Consider the following 21,689-nt stretch of genomic DNA (forward strand, 5'->3'; position numbering starts at 1 on the left):
GAATCTGTTGGAAATGTTGCTTTTCTTCTCTGTCTTCTGATGTGCGTATCACTAGTAGGCAGCACAGTGGTTCTTGAGTAAGTAACTGAGCTAACAGCTAACGTTAATGGAGCGAGGTTCCATGGAGTGACATTATGATGTATTGAAACTGTTGATATGTAATTAAGACCTGTTTGTTTTAAATAGGCTGAGTAACACTTTTGCTTTTTAGTTTTTTTTTGTTTATGAACCATGGGCTTGTTGAAAGGTTGAACCACTAATATGGGTAATTCCACAATGAAAACTATTACTTTTATGTCCGGTGAGTAGGGTTATGCAAAAATCTGTAAATACTAAATTGGTTTGTAATGTAGTTTTCACTCATTAAATTGTAATAGTCATTATTTCACTTTTCGCAAAGGGATACGCGGATGTGTGAGTTCTGAGGCCCACAAGAGAAAAAGTCAGGAGCAGCATTTTGAAATATTGGAGGAATCCGTTTGTTTCTCTTGCATGTCACCTATTTCAAACAGGCTAGAGGGAGAACATCGGAGAGAGTCAATAAGACCAATTTTGTTTTACACTGGACTCCATGTGGACCTTTGTTATTTGCAGAATACCATCCTCTTTCAGTGTCCCTATGTGTCACACACTGCAGTGAAATGGTTTCTATGGACCCACCTGTATCCGTCGATGAAGCTGCCGTTGATGTAGTCAGAGCCCTCCACCCCTCTGATTGGCTGCAGGCAGACACGGGTGGACTCAAAAGGCATGATGTTCACCAGGCGGTTCTTGAATTTGTTGCACGTAAGGTTGGCACTGATGAATCTTGAGGTATGTGCTTTAGAGTTGGCCAGTTTCTGCAGACACAAAAAGGAGGACACGTATGTCTCTGATGCTCCTCAGCCCAGATGTGACTGCACTGCAGCTTCACAACTACACCACCTTCCTCCACTGTGCGCTTTAAAGAGCTTGTAGGAGCCAATTAGCACTCCTGCTATAAGTAGGAACCAATGTTTGTTGACAGTGGTGTTCCGCCGGAAAGCAAACAGTTTTTGACCACATACACATACACACACATACAATTTGGCGAAGGTAGCGTTTGCTGACAGGGCTAGCTATGCTGACAGGCCCTAATGTGATTCCTCTGCACTGCAAGGCCAACTGTCAATTTGAGAAGTGCTTGCAAAAGAAATTTGCAGTGAGTTGAGGATCAAAACCTCATTATGCTCTGTCCGGATTTACAGCCACCCTGCTTACTTGAACAAGCAGCATGATTTGTGTTGTGGTGTAACCTCCTATGTTTGTGGCTGGTTAAATCAGTGTGGAGAGGGCAGAGCAGCAGAGGGTGGTGCAGTGCTGCAGCTCATACAGTGGAAAACCACATAACCGTCAGACCTGCAGTTTGTCCAGGCACTGTGTCTTTCACGCTAACACTCTTTCTCTCTCCTTCGGCCTGTCATCTGAAGCTCAGAAGTTAAACTCTAACAGCTCCTACTCTGAGAAGGAGTTCATCTGTGTTACACACTGCAGATTGAACTCCTTCCTCGTCCTTAGCTCTCACTGTATTATGCAGTTAAAAGGGCACTCCAGCCATTTAGTATTGCACTACCATTAAGTTGGAAGATTTGTGATATATTAACATTTTTGATTTGTGACACATAAAAAAAACCATCCTGAAATGTAATCCCTTAAATTGTTGTTATTGTTAATTCTGACTTTAAGCTCCAAAGCCATGTCCCCAACATAACAAAAACTGCATTTTCTATAAACTAAAGATAAGTACAATAAGAGGCCTTTGCATTAAACATATACATGCATTAGCCCTTTTCATAGGAGACATTTGACTTGTCTAACACAAGTGTAATTGATAACATAAGCATTATCAATTGCCATATTGCATTGTAGTAACTGCTGTAATGGAGCATGATTAATGTTAGTGGTACAGCCGGAGCCTTTCTCGGTATGTAAAGTCAAAATGTATTTTGTGAAAAAGATCTATGAATCAAATTCAAGAGTGCTCTGATGCTATCCAGGCTACGAGTAAGAGGTTAGCAATATGTATTAAGTAAACAAAGTGATGTAAAGTACAAGTTGGACAGAGATGTGACAGGGAGGAAAAGTTCAACAGGTGATGCTCATCAAGCAAACATATTTGGTGTGTAAAAACTCGAAGCAAAGTTTAACTTGCATTCTTCATTTGTATAAAACCCCTCATGTTCTTAATAATGTTATTTCCAGAAAAATGTCACCTCAACTCCTTTAGTTGCTTTCCCCCCGTTACTGGATTATAAAAATGCAATGAATGTAGGCTTCAGGGTGGAGGGAGCATGCCAGAGGTTTGGAACCCAGCGGTTTTAGACTATTGTAACACTCTTTACTATTGTAAAAACAAGAGAGCACATATTTGGTCAAAATCCTACTTTTCTCAGATCTTTGCTTTTCTTTTTGTTCAGAATTGATTATACTTCTGTTTTTATTTTAGAATGCCATTTTTTTCACAACTGTTTCATTTTATAATGTTCATCACAAAGTCAATCAATACAAAGTCACCAGAGCCAGTTATGTGACTGGAGTGCCAATGGACTATCAAGCTCTACAAACTCAACCAATGCACAAAACAATGAAGAAGAAAAGGAACCAACCTTAAACTCCAGCTCCATGGCGGTGACAGTGTCTCCAGGAGGGATCTGGGTGAGCTTTTGGATGTGGGCGTACAGGTTTCGGGCAGGGACTTCTGTGTTGCCACACGTTGCAGCTTCCAGCAGGGCTTCATGCATGAATATGTACTGATCCTCTGTCTGCACCATGTAGTTCCTCTGAGCTCGCATACATGTCACAAGACCGTAAATGTCCACCGACTTCTCATGCTTCATCCTCTCTAGCATGGCTTCAATCACAACAAAGCAGCCTGTACGGCCAACACCGGCACTGACAGAAGACAAAGAAAAATAATGAATTATTCAGATGCCCTGGATACAGGTGTGTTTTTTAAGTAGAAGTTGAACCACCACAGTCTTAAGGCTAGTGGAACAGTGTCGTAAGCTGGTAGGGGAAGAGGAGGTTTAGAAGCTAACATCAGGTTAGACCATGTTTCAAGGGAGAAGAACTGGGATCCAACTTATGAATATTGCAGATAGTAATAATATATAATAATAATGCAGAATATCAGACGTAGCGGTAGATGAGGAATAATATTATGTCTAATCTCATCTATTTTTCTGCAAAACAAAATTAAAAAGCATGAGTAAATGAATAAACCACAGTGAATCCATATTTAAAAGAAGTGGCATCATTGATTAATATAGAGAATGGTCCTAAGCGTCTTCCCTCGGGTACACCGTACTAAAAAGAAGACCTTTTGCATTCTATCAGTCAGGTAGCTTCAGGTAGCAGAAACATTTAAACCATGAGCTGCAAGTTTGCGAGTATATCATGGTCAATTAAATCAAATCAAATCAAGCACCAGTGGTGTAGTGATATAGATGCTAACATACTGGTTGTATGTTAGCATCTATATCACTACATCACTGGTCGGTCACCTGAAGAAAAATGTGAAACCTGATCAAACACCATTTCCATCATCTTACTAAATACAGGAATAATACTAATAATGCAGCTGTTGGCACCTGTAAATGTTTCCCTTTGTTTTTTGTTTAAAGGAATGCTTGGTGAACTTTATGGCCCACTCCCTCCTTTAAACTTTGATTAAAATCATGACAATTTGAAAAGTTCCCCATCCAGGTCATCTAGTCCTGATGGGTTTTTACCAGTTAAGCCTTTCAGAAGTTTCTGTACCAATTCGACATTAACCGGCTCAAGGTCAAATTTACAGCCACTATCTTTCATAAAACAATGCTTCAATTGTTCAGTTAATTATTTCAGTTTAGTTATACAGTGGATTTAAAGTATCTTTGCCTTGAAAATGATTTGACGCACACATCTAAGACTGAATATCATGTTCTATTTAAAAATAAAGATTGTGTGTATGTGTTATTGAGAACAGAGTGCTGGGAAAAAATGTTGGGAATTTATATGCCTTAAGATTGGATAGATAGAAGGGGAATAACATGCAGCAAATTGTCACGGGTCGGATTTGAACCCCGGGCTGCTGCGGGAAGCGTTTGAATGAGGGATGCCTGCTCTACGAGCTGCGCTACTGGGGCAGTGTATAAAAATGTGGGATGTAGATTTAATTTCTTTACTTGCTCACAAGGAACAGATGATGCTGGCGTGCATACAAATTGTTTTGCTAGTTGGCTGGCTCCATAATGATCTAATACAAACGCAATACCAACAACTCACAAATTTGTGGTTATTAAGTGTTGAGGCGCTCAAATTTAAAACTGTCTCAACCTGTCAGAATCGAAATGAGGCAGTGCCAGCGAATCAGCTGATTGGACCACGAACCAGTCCAGTGATTCATTCAGGCAATGAAGCAATTACTGCTTCGGACGTTATATGTCACATGATTTGAAGCAAGCTTCGAAGCAGTGGTTCTATGGAATTGTAGTTCTGGGTTTGAAGCACATATTGAAGCTTCAGTATCACACTGCCATCACTACCTTTACCTATATCACGAGTTGCCGCTGGATTGTGCATGTGTGTCCTACTTCCTATGTTCAGATCATAACGTTACAATACTGTCATTCAGTTTCTGGGCTTTTCAACGTTTTCCACAAAATAATGATTCAAAGGTTTTTGAAATATAATTACCATCTACTTCAAAAGCAAATCCCTTGGTTTGCGTGGAATATAATTTAAAGTTTTCACTCATAATTAATTTGAGTTACTTAGTTTCTAACTGGACAGTATGACTTCCAATCAGCTGCATCACCACTCATAATTGCCACCTTTTTCTTTCTGTCCTTCTGAACCATTAACCCTCCTCCTTCCCTACTGTCTCATCTATACCTCCCCATACTATAATGTACAGTACTTAATTTTACATTCACTTTTATCTTGTTTTATTCTCTATGTATATTTTTTACTTATTCCTGCATTTTATAATTGCACCATTATGTGCTTGCACTATTTTATGCAGCCACCTCCAACAACAATGTAAATAACTGCTCCATTGTACATGCTTTATGCACCTAATACAATCATGCTCACAAAAGGATGTGAAAGATCTCTGATGAACAACTCTCGCTCCCACTTTAAAAACTCTGACTTTCCTGGCAACTGCCACCAAATAGTTGTCGGCGAAACCAACAGAAATGGATCCAGACTTTGAACACAATTGTTTAACATAAGTAAAGATGAGGTCAATAGATGTTGCTGATCTTCGTCCTGCATGGTAGGCATCAGCTGAGATAAATGACAAAGATTCACTCAGCTTTCTTTTCAATGAACAGGTTTGTGATAAAAAAAAGTCTATATTGAAGTCAACAAAAAACAGACTTCCCTGATCAGAAGCCCTTTGCAGTGTTGAACACATCTCCTCTAAATATTGAATATTGGCTGTAGCTGTTCTATAACAATATCCTAAAGGCCCTGTCTCACATATCCGTATGACAGAAACGTATGCATACGAAATATCGGCAATAGGTTGATATAAATTAAGGGTAAGTTGTGATCGTTTGAAGGATGCAGACGTTACGCCAAACACACCAGACATACGGCCCTGTCACATAGTTCTGTATGGCAGAAACGTATGCCGGCGCATACAAAATACCGGCAATACGTTGATATAAATTAAGGGTAAGTTGTGATCGTTTGAAGGACGCAGACAATACGCCGAACACGGCAGACATACGGCCCTGTCACACAGTTCCGTATGGCAGAAACATATGCCGGCGTATATGAAAATTAGCTCAAAATGTGTCAGAGTCCAAATACGTCCAACTTTTCCACAGCGGTGTTATAGCTGACGCATACATAACAAATTATTATACGTATGTCAAACATTGATAGCTTATCACAAACCTATTTAAAACGTATCAGAGCGTCTGGCCAACGGAGCTGGAAAAGTGCCATTTGGTTCACGTCATGCTGATGCTGGAGAATGGCTAGAATGCTGAACGCTAGCTGTACTGTAGAAACATGTTTAATAAGTTACTCCGTCGTCAGGCATAATCTTAACATAGGGTAGGAATAGGGCATCCACTCGTTATCAATAAATTGGCTGTAGGATTCACAGTCAGCCAACGTAGCCGACATCTAACGTTCCTCTAACGTAGTCACGTAGGTACTTACGTACTATATTTACGTAGGTAAGTATTCACGTACTGTATTTACGTAGGTAAATATTAAACTACGTATTCCGTATTCACGTATGTCTCTGGGAACCATCACCTTATCGTGGTGGAGAGGTTTGTGTGTCCCTATGAACCTGAGAGCTGTGTTGTCTGGAGCCTAGTGCTCCTGGTAGGGTCTCCCAAGGCAAATTGGTCTCAGGCGAGGGGCCAGACTAAGAATGGTTCAAAAACGACTTCATGAAAGAAAGGGAAAGGAAAGGAGAGACCCTGCCCGGAGGAAGCCCGGGGCCCCCGTCTGGAGCCAGGCCCAGAGGGAGGGCCCGACAGCGAGCGCCTGGTGGCCGGGTTTGCCACGGAGCCCGGTCGGGCACAGCCCGAAGAAGCTACGTGGTGCCACCCATCCATCCATCCTGTGGGCCCACCACTCATGGGAAAAACCGCTGGCTCTGGGGACGTGGAACGTCACCTGTCTGTGGGGGAAGGAGCCGGAACTAGTACGGGAGGTGGATCGCTACCAGTTGGATCTGGTGGGGCTTACCTCCACACACAGTCTTGGCTCTGGAACCGTACTCCTGGATAGGGGTTGGACTCTATTCTTCTCCGGAGTTGCCCAAGGTGTGAGAGGTCGGGCCGGGGTGGCGATACTCACTAGCCCCTGCCTGAGCGCCGCTACGTTGGAGTTTATCCCTACGCCTTCGGGTTATGGGGGGGAAACTCTGACTGTTGTTTGTGCCTATGCCCCAAACCGCAGTTCTGAGTATTCGGCCTTCTTGGAGACCCTGAATGGAGCCCTGCAGGGGGCTCCAGTAGGGGACTCTGTAGTCTTGCTGGGAGACTTCAACGCACACGTGGGAAACGATGGAGACACCTGGAGGAAGGGCCTCCCTGATCTAAACCCGAACGGTCGTTTGTTGTTGGACTTCTGTGCTAGTCATGGAATGGCCATAACAAACACCATGTTCGAACATAAGGATGCTCATAAGTGTACGTGGTACCAGAGCACCCTAGGCCAAAGGTCAATGATCGATTTCGGAATCGTATCATCTGATCTGAGGCCGCATGTTTTGGACACTCAGGTGAAGAGAGGGGCGGAGCTGTCGACTGATCACCATCTGGTTGTGAGTTGGATCAAAGGGTGGGGGAAGACTCTGGACAGACCTGGTAAACCCAAACGGGTAGTGCGGGTGAACTGGGAACGTCTGGAGGAAGCCCCTGTCCTGGGGATCTTTAACTCACACCTCCGGCGGAGCTTTTCAGCTATCCCTGTGGAGGTTGGGGGCATTGAACCTGAGTGGGCGATGTTCAAAACCTCTATTGCTGAAGCTGCGGTGATGAGCTGTGGTCTCAAGGTCTTAGGTGCCTCAAGGGGCGGTAACCCTCGAACACCGTGGTGGACCCCGGTGGTCAGGGAAGCCGTCCGACTGAAGAAGGAGTCCTTCCGGGTTATGTTATCCGGGAGGACTCCGGAAACAGTTGCAGGGTATCGAAGGACTAGAAGGGCGGCAGCTTCTGCCGTGTCAGAGGCAAAGCAGCGGGTGTGGGAGAAGTTCGGAGAAGCTATGGAGAAGGACTTTCGGTCGGCACCAAGGTGCTTCTGGAAAACCATCCGGCACCTCAGGAGGGGGAAGCGAGGAACCATCCAAGCTGTGTACAGCAAGGGTGGGACCCTGCTGACTTCAACTGAGAAGGTTATCGGCCGGTGGAAGGAGCACTTTGAGGAACTCCTGAATCCGACTAACACGCCCTCTATGGTTGAGGCAGAGCTGGAAGCTGATGGGGGATCATCGTCAATTTCCCTGATGGAAGTCACTGAGGTAGTCAAACAACTCCACAGTGGCAAAGCCGCAGGGGTTGATGAGATCCGTCCAGAAATGCTGAAGGCTTTGGGTGTTGAGGGGCTGTCTTGGTTGACACGCCTCGTCAACATTGCGTGGAAGTCTGGGACAGTGCCTAGGGGTTGGCAGACCTGGGGTGGTGGTTCCCCTATTTAAAAAGGGGGACCAGAGAGTGTGTGCCAACTACAGGGGTATCACACTTCTCAGCCTCCCTGGTAAAGTCTACTCCAAGGTACTGGAAAGGAGGGTTCGGCCGGTAGTCGAACCTCTGATTGAAGATGAACAATGCGGATTCCTGTCCTGGTCGTGGAACAACAGACCAACTCTTTACTCTTGCAAGGATCCTGGAGGGGGCCTGGGAGTACGCCCATCCGGTCTACATGTGTTTTGTGGATCTGGAGAAGGCATATGACCGGGTCCCCCGGGTGATACTGTGGGAGGTGCTGCGGGAGTATGGGGTGAGGGGGTCACTTTTGAGGGCCATCCAATCCCTGTACGCCCAAAGCGAGAGTTGTGTCCGGATACTCGGCAGTAAGTCGGACTCGTTTCCCGTGAATGTTGGCCTCCGACAGGGCTGCGCTTTATCACCAATCCTGTTCGTGATTTTCATGGATAGGATATCGAGGCGTAGTCGTGGAGGAGAGGGGTTGCAGTTCGGTGACCTGAGGATCTCATCGCTGCTCTTTGCTCTTTGATGATGTGGTCCTTATGGCCTCATAGGTCTGTGACCTTCAACAATCACTGGATCGGTTCGCAGCCGAGTGTGAAACGGTTGGGATGAGGATCAGCACCTCCAAATCTGAGGCCATGGCTCTCAGCAGGAAACCGGTGGATTGCCTACTCCGGGTAGGGAATGAGCCATTACCCCAAGTGAAGGAGTTCAAGTACCTCGGGGTCTTGTTCGCGAGTGAGGGGACAATGGAGCGAGAGATTGGCCGGAGAATCGGAGCAGCGGGGGCGGTATTACAGTCACTTTACCGCACCGTTGTGACGAAAAGAGAGCTGAGCCAGAAGGCAAAGCTCTCAATATACCGGTCGATCTTCGTTCCTACCCTCACCTATGGTCATGAAGGCTGGGTCATGACCGAAAGAACGAGATCACGGGTACAAGCGGCCGAAATGGGTTTTCTCAGACGGGTGGCTGGCGTCTCCCTTAGAGATAGGGTGAGAAGCTCAGCCATCCGTGAGAGACTCGGAGTAGAGCCGCTGCTCCTTTACGTTGAAAGGAGCCAGTTGAGGTGGTTCGGGCATCTAGTAAGGATGCCACCTGGGCGCCTCCCTAGGGAGGTGTTCCAGGCACGTCCAGCTGGGAGGAGACCCCGGGGAAGACCTAGGACTCGGTGGAGAGATTACATCTCCTCACTGGCCTGGGAACGCCTCAGGATCCCCCAGTCGGAGCTGGAGGATGTGGCCCGGAGAAGGGAAGATTGGGGTTCCTTACTGGAGCTGCTGCCCCCGCGACCCGATCCCGGATAAGCGGTAGACGATGGATGGATGGATGGAATATTAAACTACGTATTCCGTATTCACGTATGTCTAACGTCACGTAACGTCTGCATATCTTTTGAAGCACACGTCGGGTACGTCCGGTAATTTTGAACATGCCCAAAACATCAGCGTTCAACAACGCACCCCAGTGTAACACAGTGAGCTCTTAACAAATACTACTTATACCTTACCTTATATCAACGTACACTAGCGTGTTGCCATATTTTTGTATATCTTATGCATTTGTTGGGTATTCGTCTGATACATTTTGTATTAGGAAGTGATGCGCTATCAATAGCCCCAAGGTGTAGACAAAGAGGGTGCACAAGTTTGTTTTTTTGAAGTGTGATTTGGAGAGATATTGCAATGTGTAATGTCCAAATAACCCTTCCAAGGTTTTCTGGGTAGTTCTCTCTTTTCTTTTGACACAATATAATTATTTTGACAACATTACTGTCAATGATATTAAATTGTGTTAAGCAAAGTCTTAGTATTTTTACATAATTGTGGATATAGAGGGCGACATTTAAACGATCTCCATCGCATGGTCTAAAGTGCATGGTGCAAGTACATTCAGGGCATGTCCAATGGCACTTTTGTTAGTTAAACAGCGCATAATTGGGCACAAAGGCGGCTGTGGCTCAGGAGGTAGAGTGGTCGTCGGAGGGTCTGTGGGGTCTGTGTTCGATCCCCAGCCCCTGCAGTCAGCATGTCAAAGTGTCTTTGGGCAATATACTGAACCCCACATTGCTCCCGATGGCCAACGGTGTGTGAGTGTGTGTGAATGGTTATCACTACCGACGAGCTGATGTACACCTTGTATGGAGCCTCTGACTCTGTGTGAATGGGTGAATGGGTGAATGCTGACATGTGCTGTAAAGCGCTTTGAGTGATCACAAAGATTGTAAATGTGATATATAAATGTAGTCCATTTACCATTTACCAAAGTAATGAGCAAGGAGCAAAGGGGTTGTATTAAGTCTCTTAATTAATCATAGGTGTAAGATAGGGCCCAGAGTGTTTTTCCTCTGGCACTAAGGCCTCAATATGCTCCAGATGAACTAGGATGTGATGTATTGTCTGCTTTATTGCTGCTTCAAGGATTATTCTCCGTCATTGGAAGAGCTAGACCAGTTCTTGCTGAATAGTTCAAATTGATGAGAGACATTTCCTCCTTTGAAGCTCTATTAGCAAGGACTAATAATAACCAAAGATCTACGGTCTACTTTTGTGGTATATATAAATGAAGGAACCTAACAGGAGGTAAATATTTATACGTACATATATATATCTTTTTTGTTGTTGTTGTTGATACATGGTGCATGGTGCCTGTTCAGGCTGTTAATTAGTGGCACGTAGTGGCAAGTTGAGGTCCTGTACCTTTAAGGTTCTCTCCAAGTAGCTGCATCCTCCATGTTGGCTTTTAGTCTACACAGTGCACAAGCTCAGTGCAGCCCCACAGAGTGTTTTACTTTGATATTTGGAGTAGATCTGTTTGTGTGTATATTTACTTACTTTTGTATTTTAGTTATGTGTTTTACAAATGCTGTTAAAATGATTGTGTTGTTTTCAATTTTATGAGATGCTAACTAGTTGTTGAGCTAACCAACTAAGCTAAAAGCTAGCATAGGCTGCTTTCTTACGCTGCTTTTTAAGTTAACACATTGTTGTTTTGCCATTATGTTTGTATGAATTTAAAAAGGGCATAAAAACATTAATTAAATAAAGGCAAATGATTGACACACTGGAAGGCGGAATGATTTACCTGTCTTTGTAGTCTCAACACAATGAATCATATAAATGGGGATAATGACACACACTTTCAAACCATCTCTGCTAAAAGCCAGTCATGATACTAATTTGATGAAGCACATTTGATCCAATAAGCATATTAGGCTTAATCACAGGTGATTGTGCACTGGTCATTGCAAGTTGCTACAACTTCTGTGTGTTTTAAGTTATTAAAAATGTATCAATTTTTCAAAATGGTCTTCACGAGTTGAGTTATACAAGTTAACTCACTCTGCAATGGCATTGCTTTGTAAGCTATTGTGTGATTGTTTTACTGCTACCTACTGAAGCAAATTAGGTTCAACGGTTGGTTCACAAGATGATGCAAAATGACACAGACATATAAAACCATTCAGTGCACAACAACTTATTGGACTGTTGGACGAAACCAAGAAAAACATCAAAATTCTCTTTGTTGACACTGTCTAATTCTCTATTCATCTTCATTTGACAATATTAGTATTCCCTTGATATGATTTTTCCATGGGTGCTTCGCAGGTGAACTCTCAAGCACCCACTATTTAAGCGACTCAGGTGTTGCACTGACCTACTTTCACTGTTCAACACACCTGGCCAATCACTGCGTAATGTGGACGTGCTGTTTCAGAAAGTTACACAAATAGTTTGACGCAAATGGAAAAGGGATTTCGGACTATGTTAGATGATCCGACACACTATGTTTGATGCATACTGAGGCCTTTGTGTTGATGTACGAGGTAGCTTACCTGCAGTGGACCACCATGGGTCCAGCGTCTGGAGGGTTACAGGCCTTGACTCTGCGTAGAAAGGACAGTGTTGGGGTGGGATACTCAGGCACTCCATGGTCAGGCCAAGCCATGAACTGGAACTGTCGAACCTCTCTCTTCTCACTCGAGCCGTTCTGTCGGATCGCACATACACACGTTAACATACGTCTGACGACGATAAGCCTCTTGGGGCAACAGCCAGTGTTTCAGGGGTTCCGATGTAACCAGGAAAGATCCACGACTAAAGTGAGAATCTCACATGATGAAAATAAATATCACAAATGCATTCTGAGCAGCACTTAAAAGCATGAATGAAACACTTTCCAAAGAGTCCTTTTTGAATGATAACATTATGCAGTACACTGGTAGAGTACTATTAATGGCAAAACATTTATCATCACATCCAGTTAAGTAGATTTTATTCATAATTCTCAGGAAACCAAGACATTATCTTCTTCAAGTCTTCTTCATATTCTTGTTATGGCCTTATGCCTATGTGTGCATGCTGCAGCCTTTACGTTAATCTGACAGCATTCAATACAGACCTGTGTCAGGTAGAAAGTTTTATGGAAATGTTGCAAGTCTGATGTAGTAAGAATGCCATCATGACTTTACATTTACTTAACATGGTATATGTCTGAGAGGGGCTTTAGTGCTCTTTCAGAACAAACCACCTTCAGCTGTCAATGAGTTAGGACTTGCTCTGCTGCCATACATAGTCATACTTTATATACACAGTAAACATATAGGGTTTTTACCTTATAGAGGGTGAAGGTGCGTACGCTGTACGTAGCCAGTTCCACAGTGTCCAGCACGGTCACCTGGATCATCCCATATGTCTCAGTGCCTCGACTGGGCCAGTACTGGTCACATTTCACCTGCACACAGACACACACAAACAGTAGCGTTATTGTTAAAGTTATGAGGACATAAGGAGGAGAAAATAACTAGCTTCCTACAGCTTAGGTCAAGAGAAATGTAAGACTATTCAAGACTTTTAATGCCACTCTAAATTAAACATTTTGATTTTAAGACCCCATGGCCTTTTATTTTGAGTGACCTCTATTATTTACTGTAGATTATCACCATTCGACGGCTCCACTGGTCCAGACTATCCAGCAGGTGGAAAAAGTAACAGTCGATCGAGTGTACTATATTGTCCATAGTGTACTATATTGTCCATAGTGTACTATATTGTTGATAGTGTACTATATTGTTTATAATATACTATATTGTCCATAGTGTGCTATATTGTCCATAGTGTGCTATATTGTCCATAGTGTGCCACACCTTTGGCCGGCCCGCGTGAGGACAATCGTAACATATATGAAAAAGTATATATATATATTTTTAAACAGCACCCTTTTCAAAATAAAAGCAACACCATTGTATTCCGTGCATGGTGTAAATAACTTTCTAACTGTGTTGCTATTATTTTGAAAAGGGTGCTGTTTTTCTTTATTTACGTACGCGCGACGTGCGCGTGAAAGACTACAAGTGATGCTGGCCGGCTAGCCCTCAAAATGTCCGCTCACGCCAAAATAAGAAAGATACAGAATGCCGCGTTTGCCAAGAAGACATGGACTGCTAAGTATTTATTTACAGAATTCAAAGGTAAAGCCGTGTGCTTAGTTTGTGGTGCGCAGCTCGCTGTGTTCAAGGATTACAAGTTCAGTCACCGTTCAAGAACTTGTCTGATGAAGAGCGGGAAAAGGAGTCGGATGCTTTGCTAGCTAAACTGCAAAACCAACAAGGACTGTTTACAAAACATTGCACATCCAGAGATGCAGCTGTCAACACAAGTTATGTCTTATCCCACAAAATCGCTAGACGGAGAGTTTATCATGGAGTGTTTGGTGGATTATGCAGCACTCATATGTCCGGAGAAAAGGGAGGCATTTGAGAATGTGCCCCTGATGCACAGTAACGAGGATGATTGAGGACATCGCGTGAAATCTGGAGCTTCAGCTGCAGAACAGAGCGGTCAATTTAGACTTTTTTTCCTTGGCTTTGGATGAGAGCTGCGATGTACGTGAGTGCCACTGCCCAGCTACTCATCTTCCTACGTGGGATAACTAAGGACTTCACGGAGGAGCTGGCAGCCATGCAGTCAATGAAAGGGACAACAACAGGGAGTGATTTGTTCACGGAGGTAAATGCATGTGTGGACAAGTTGGGACTGAAATGGGACAAGCTGTCAGGCGTGACAACGGATGGTTGTCCAAATCTGACGGGGAACAATGTTGGACTTTTGAAGAGAATGCAGTATAAAGTGACAGAAATTAACCCTGAACAGAATTGGTATTTGTGCATTGTATTATACATCAGGAAGTGTTGTATAAGTCAGTTCTAAAAAATAACCATGTTGTTGATGTTGTAACTAAAATAGTTAACTTCATCAGGGCAAGAGCATTACAATCACAGACAGTTCGTTGCACCTTTGGAGGAAAATGAGACTGAACATCGTGACATAGGCTGCCACGCCGCTGTCAGGTGGCTCAGCCTGGGCAAAGAGTGACCTGAGAGAAGAGAGTCAAGACTTCTGTGTGAAGAAAGGAAAAGACGTCCCACAGCTTTCAGATGCAGACTGGATGGCAGACCTTGGTTTTGCTGTAAATGTGACTGCACTAATGAATGAACTAATGTCAAACTGCAATGCAAGGGCCTTTTTGTGCATGAAATGTACAGTGCAGTGAAGGCTTTCATGAGAAAGTTGCAGCTTCTCTCAAGCCAAATGGAGGACAACATTCTCACCCATTTGCCAACACTGAAGGAAGCCACACCATCAGCTGATCACCTCCACAGGTACTCATCCATGTTAGAAGCACTGCATGGTGAGTTTTGGAGGCAATTTCCAGACTTTAAAACAGTTGAGAATGAAATGCACATGATTTTTCCCCCATTTACATGCAATGTGGATGATGCACCCAGTGATGTTCAGCCTGAACTAATTGACCTGCAGTCTGACACACTTCTGTCAGAGCACTTTAGGTCAGTCTCACTGCCTGAGTTTTACTCTTCCCTGAAAGAGGAGAACTTTCCACACACGAGGAGACATGCTCAGAAGATTCTGATCCTCTTTGGATCTACCTACATATGTGAACAGACATTCTCAGTGATGAAGTTCAACAAATCCAGATACAGATCCTCTATCACTGATGGTCACCTGTCAGCTGTCCTGCGCATATCCACCTCAGACATTCAACCAGAGTTCAGTGCACTTGTTCAAGCTCAAGACAGACTGGATGTTTCTCACTGAACAAGTAAAGTGAACTGAAAAACATCAAAAGGACTTATTGCTTTTTGTATAAAGTTGATTCATTGCTTATCTTTACGTACTGTAAAACACCTTTTCAGTATTGGTTTGTGAAGATTAACATACTAACATAAAATACTGATGTAATGATTGTTTTTACTGTTTATTACTTCTCTAGGAGTATTTTCCTATTTGACCCACTCCACAATTTCATATATTTATTGGAAGAGAATATCCTTATTCTTTTGATTACTAGTCGCAGCTAATCAAAATATATAATGTACTGCTTTTTACAATGGAAGAAAATTAATATTGAGCAGAATTAAGTTAAATTTATTGTTGATTTGGCCCTCCAACAGATCGGGTTTCTTATGTGGCCCCTTGTGAAAATGAATTGCCCACCCCTGGTCCATAGTGTGCTATATTGTCTAACAACTGTGTCAGCAATGTAATAACCAAAAAATCAATTGCAGTGAACTTGAAGATTGTGTTGCCATGATGGTCTGGGGCCCAGAGGCAGTTGCCTCCTTTGCCCAGTTGGGAAAAGAAAAAAAAAGTGTCTTGTAGCAATCTGATATTCTTGCTCCCCAGAGAATGGCCCATTTGATTTTAATGACCCCATTATCCTTTATACTTTTAAGTTGTAGACTTGTTATAAATTAGTCTCTAAGTAATCACATGATTTTTAACATAGCTGTATTGCTTTTGGGGCTTGACAATTGTAATGCATTAGTCCCTCATATCAGCAGAAACAAACAGCAGCAGTCATTACCTTTGCAACAGGTTAGAGAGTATGTAATATTTCTTGCACCTCGTATTGAACCACAGACGGGTGTTATTGGCTCCAGCAGAGGCTGATCTCTGTCACAAATAATAATGGCACACTGCTGTGGCACTCAGTTCTGCCCCTTGGTTGTGGAGTTATTAACAGTGTGAGGGCTGAAATCATTACTCAGACTGTCCCTGACCTGCTCGCTCTCATCTGCCATGTGGCTGCCTATGAATGCTTCATACCTCATGTCCACCAGCGGGGTGATGCTTTGGCAGAGCCAAACTCAGCAGATCAGTCTACTGATGTATGGGACATTCCTTCTTCCCGCCCCTCCTGTCTTGCATATGTGTACCCCTATTTTCATTTCTGACGCCTAGGACTGCATGCACCTCAGCTTCTGTTTTAAAAAGGTGACCTTTGTTTCAATGAAAGATGGTGGATGAAGTGGATGACTTAAGTTTGATCAACACATAATGATGAACTATCTATCAAGTCTACGAAAAACTGAGCTTGCTTTATTTATTTATGTACTTATATGTGCACTTTTGGCCTCTTTTCTGATAAAAACACTAAACCAAGGCCATTGCCATCAGAGTATCATTCTGACTGTTTCCCAGCAAGAGAGGCTCACCCGTGACTTCTCCTCTAGGCGGGTCATCATAATGATGGTGCAGGTCCTCTGCTCCCACACCATCCTCCAGAAGTCACTCAGTGTCTCCGACAGTGGCCCCTGTGTGGCAATGTAAGCATTCTGCTTCCTGTAACCATCAATGTAGTTGCCGTTGATATAGTCGCTACCTGGAACTCCTGCAGTGGGGAACACATTGGTCAAAGTTAGCTAGCAAATTAAAATGGGAGCCAATCAGAAAACAGCAGTGCTTCTTACAAAATATGATGAAATATACTTATAAGACAGGGATAATAAGAAATAAAGGTGTATCTCATATATAAACCTGCATTAAATATGTTTTTGGTTCTCTGCAGTTGAGGTGAATCAAGGCGCCGACCACTATTTGAGAATTACGGTATGTAAAGTCGCCTCTCTGAGTAAGTGTCTCTCACCATCCACAGGTGTGAGGATGACCCTGGAGTGGTCGTAGGCAATCACATTTGCATAGCGGTTCTTTGGCTTGTTGACCTCCAGGTTGGAGTGCTCCCAGGTGAACTGCTGTCCTGGATCAATAGACTGACACACAGGGGAGGGGGAGAGAGGGATATTAAAAGGTGGGAGGAAGAGAGAGCATCTGTTACTATAGGTAGTGTGCAAACACGTGACAAAATTGTGTGACGTATGCGTGCGACTCCATTTTGGATGAATAACAAATCAACAATGGCGTCTAAAGCGAACAACAACAACTCCGACTTCTTCAAAGTATGTTGATTCCCTGGAGTCCTCTGCAAAGGCAAGATTCAGAGAAAAAGTCCAAATTTGCGGCCGTGACCCGTACACGCTAAAGCCGTCGGATTATATTGAGGATTTAGATTCATTACCGCCGATTGAATATCCGGATATTGTGAACTACCTTGTGCTACAAACGTCGTGGGCAACCAACGCACAAATGAAGGCATACAAGAGCTTAGATGCTTATAATTTCTTTGTTTCTGGCTGGGTTGGTAGTCTTACCAAACCAGTGAAAGATGACAGGGTGCTCGTCCATGCCCATGTAAATCACTCTCAAAGAGCTCGAGATACACCGCTCAAGCCGTGGTTTGTGAGTGAGAAGAGCGGCGATGTTATCCTCGCACACTGTGATTGTATGGCTGGATTAAGCGAAGCATGTTCTCACATTGAACATTGAAAACATAGCTTTAGCATGAGCTCTTACCAGATATAAAGTGGACGCCACACACACGGGTGTATTGTGCTTTTTATTCTGTTAAATCCTCACGAGTTATGTTGCTAAACCACAGCTTACGGCGTTCGGTAGACAGCAATTCATCCCTCTTTTGTGGATCGTTGTTTTTGATGATTTTAGGAAATCTAAAGAACCGTTTCTCTGGGTCACGAGTAGCGTTATGACCACAATTATACACTGTGGACACGATTAGCATTTTCTTTCAATCTTAGACGTTTAAATACAAAAAAAAACTCCGAAGCGTTGCAGCAACTCACACATGAACTAGCGTCGTCTTGGTTGTGTATATCATCCAACATGGTTGATTTAGGGGTTGGGAAATAAGCGTGACGTCACATGCACACGATCTATAGCACTTCAATTATTTTCTGTTTTGTAAAGCCTGTCAGAGCTTGGAGCCAAGAGTCCAGACCAATAAATGTGACACTGAAACAAATTAGTCATCCCTTCCTCAGTCTGGGGCTCTATAATATGAAAAGCCCTGGATGATCTTTAAGTCCCCTGGATACAGAATGGAGTGTTTGGATGCTCCAAAAATCCCTTTCAGCCTTTCACCTACCAGCTCAGTGCCTGATATTAACAAAGAACAGATCCAGTGATGAAGGGAAAGCAAAGCAGAAAGGTTTTAGAACAATGGTCTAAGATTAATGTTTCCCCGTAGCATGCATTAAGTTGAATGATGGTGGACTACAAGCATTATATCAAGAGATTTTATTTCCCAATACAGCCAAAAGTGATAACTCAGTTAAGACGGGGTCACTGCATGAAGACATGGAGTAGCACTAGTTGTGAGACACTCATGGAAAGCTGTGGAGAGGCAGAGAGCGTGAAATATGCTTTGATCCGCATGTCTGGGCTGCTGACCTTTCTTCCAGCACCCCCATCAGGTCAACATTTCACTTTGTCCAAGAAAAAAACATTTTATTGTACCGTTATTCCATCAATGACTCCACACTCTTCGTAACCGGCCGGTAGGGCCGCAAGTGAAGATGAAATCTTGTTTCCGCTAGGGATTAGGAATTGTTCCTGTCCAGATTTGCACGCCTAGGTTAACAAGGAGTTCTCCATCAACACTGATTCATATGATTCTGTAATAGGGCAGTGCATAGCAACTGTGTAATTAAGTTGGCGATTAGAGCAGAGGGAAATCTTAGCAAGTTGTCTATTGGCAGTAAATGTACAGTGTAGGTTAGTTTGCCGATGAATAATGAAACACTGCAAAAATAATCCTCAATAACCAAGAAGTTCATGTGTCTAACCAAGAAGTTCATGTGTCTAACCAAGAAGTTCATGTGTCTTGCTTGCCAGCTGCTGGGCAAAAGTGAACGGAGAAACTGTCTAGGTTGCAAAATGTATATAAATATATTTATTCAGTGCCTTTTATTTATCTCGCGTTTACGCACATATTCGCAGACTTGAAGCCTAAAATGATGCAGGTCGCAGTTATGCCCGTGAGAATCACGGAGCTGCTGCACACAGCTACAAAGATTAAAATGAGAGTATATTTTTTGCGTAACATGTGTGAGTGAAAAACACGTCTGATACATCTAGACGAGGCGTTAGACAATCATTACAGCAGTGGTTGTTACAGACACACCTGTCGGAGATCTACACTCACCTGGGTGCACTTTTGTTGTTCATTTTACTTTTATTTGAGTCTCTTCTCAGTTGGTAGTGTTTACAACAGACGCTCGTGTCGTGATATGCTCCCTGTGATTGCTGGCTGTGAATGCAGGCGCAGGTTTAGCTGAATAATGACACACACACACACACACACACACACACACACACACACACACACACACACACACACACACACACACACACACACACACACACACACACACGAAGCTGCGACGTGGACTCTAATATCCTGCTGCTTTCCCTCCTGGACGGCTGCTCAGCCCCCCAGGCTACAACTGATAGTAATGACAATGGATGAAGAGGTTGAATGCAGGTTGAATCTTATTTAACAGCCTGTTAGGTAAGGCTTCCAGCCCGCTGCATTGACAAACCACTCACATTACTGCTAATGTGCTCCACCGACGTGTAGATCAGTAACTGAGTATGTCAGTGTAATCACAGTCACGGAGCTGCAGTTCCACCAGCACAACCAGCAGGTAAACACAGACAGAGGAAAAGCCAGGCCGTGTAGCAAACTGTAATGTAATCATTTCTGCCTGAAAATGTAAAACAAAATGCACTTAACCTGATCAAAAATCTAATAAAATACATTATTATTATTATTATTTTATTTTTATTAATGTAATAAATTGTCCTGGATGATATGATAATAACATTATCACCAAAAATGTAACACCTTTCAGTTGGGTAATCATTTTTTTCAAAATTGACAATGTAGTCATTTTGATGGATATTGTAATATAAAAAAAAAAATGTTAGCCTACTGAAAATATTTTAAATGGATTTCATGTTTGGAAATGTAAACTCTGGCTTTATGTAGAATTTGAAATTCACAACAGATGAACACATTCATGTACAGATGTGGTACATTGTTATCAGGCAAATATGCATTTAGTCTTGCATAGCCATCCCTTTCCCCACAGCACTGTGTCAGCGCTGGAGAAGGTCTGGCTCCACATATTATCATTCTGGTGCAGGGAAAACAGTGCTCTGACTTGTTTGTGTTTCTTTAATAAACCAATCACAATGTTTTTGGGCTGCGCTCGGCACAGGATGCTGCAGCTGTGCTCTTGCAAAGTAGACAACAGAGATAGTGGAAGGGGAGGAGAATGCAGAACGAATGTGATGCGGCCAATGGCAGGCTTATGCCAGCAATGTACAGTGGTAAGTCAGACTGATGCACTAAACTAGAAGCACTATCAATTGAAAATGAACCCCGCCCATACCCCTACTGATTGAATGTTGTGGATCGCCCATTAGATCATTCAGAGTGGATCTTACATTAAACACCATCATTTGAAAAACCTGAGATCAAATAGACTCAGATCAGATCAAATTCCAATGTTATTTTATAGTATTTTAATTCTGCTATTTTATAATATTTTAATTCTGCTATTTTATAATATTTTAATTCTGCTATTTTATAATATTTTAATTCTGCTATTTTTATAATGGTACTTCAGACTCATTTACATCATCACTGTGATTATTGTACTGTAAATGCTCTTATTCTGTCTAATCTTGTACTAATTGTTATGTTTTTGCACTTTGGGCTGCGATTCTTGTATGAAAGGTGCTATACAAATAAAGATTATTATTATTATTATTATTATTATTATTATTATTATTATTATTATGATATTATTATCAGAATATGACAAAAGCTGCACACAACCTTACACAAAACAGTTGATTCAATCTCCACTGTATCTTCACATAGCAAATTGTTGTTTGCTGCTACATTAATGCTCTGCATGTGGAAATTAGAACCTTTAAATTAAGAAGTAAGTAATGTCCACCACACTACTCTCTGAAGCAGAACACTAACTTTCTGAATGAAGTCACGTGACAGGAGCACACAAGCAAATGAGTAAATGACCAGGAACAGCCACTAACTAAACAAAGGATAATATAGACATGTCCCTCCTGTTAATACATTATCATTTCCAAAATGATGAGATGAGTCTGCATGTATGTTTTTGAGTTTATGAGTCCTGAGACTCCTGTGACATGTTGACCTATGGTACAAGGAATTTCTTCCCGCCTGAAACGCATGAACACGCCTCCTAGCCGCAGAACAAAGTCATTATTGTGGCGAGCCTCACTCTGCTGCTGCCTGGTG

General features: G+C 42.9%; 1 protein-coding gene across 1 annotated transcript in view; it reads right to left on the reverse strand.

Moving 5' to 3' along the window:
• The window catches only part of ptprfa (protein tyrosine phosphatase receptor type Fa), a 238,747-nt gene that overhangs the window by 15,375 nt on the left and 201,683 nt on the right, over positions 1-21,689 (reverse strand). The window contains exons 22-27 of the mRNA XM_029429417.1: positions 17,130-17,253; positions 16,699-16,874; positions 12,798-12,917; positions 12,019-12,173; positions 2,625-2,910; positions 661-839 (exon numbers count right to left, since the gene is read on the reverse strand). Coding sequence (XP_029285277.1) covers positions 661-839; positions 2,625-2,910; positions 12,019-12,173; positions 12,798-12,917; positions 16,699-16,874; positions 17,130-17,253 — 1,040 coding nt within the window. The remainder of the gene's footprint in view (positions 1-660; positions 840-2,624; positions 2,911-12,018; positions 12,174-12,797; positions 12,918-16,698; positions 16,875-17,129; positions 17,254-21,689) is intronic.

The sequence above is a fragment of the Cottoperca gobio genome, chromosome 4 (genome assembly GCF_900634415.1).
Source record: "Cottoperca gobio chromosome 4, fCotGob3.1, whole genome shotgun sequence".
Taxonomy (NCBI): Eukaryota; Metazoa; Chordata; class Actinopteri; order Perciformes; family Bovichtidae; genus Cottoperca; species Cottoperca gobio.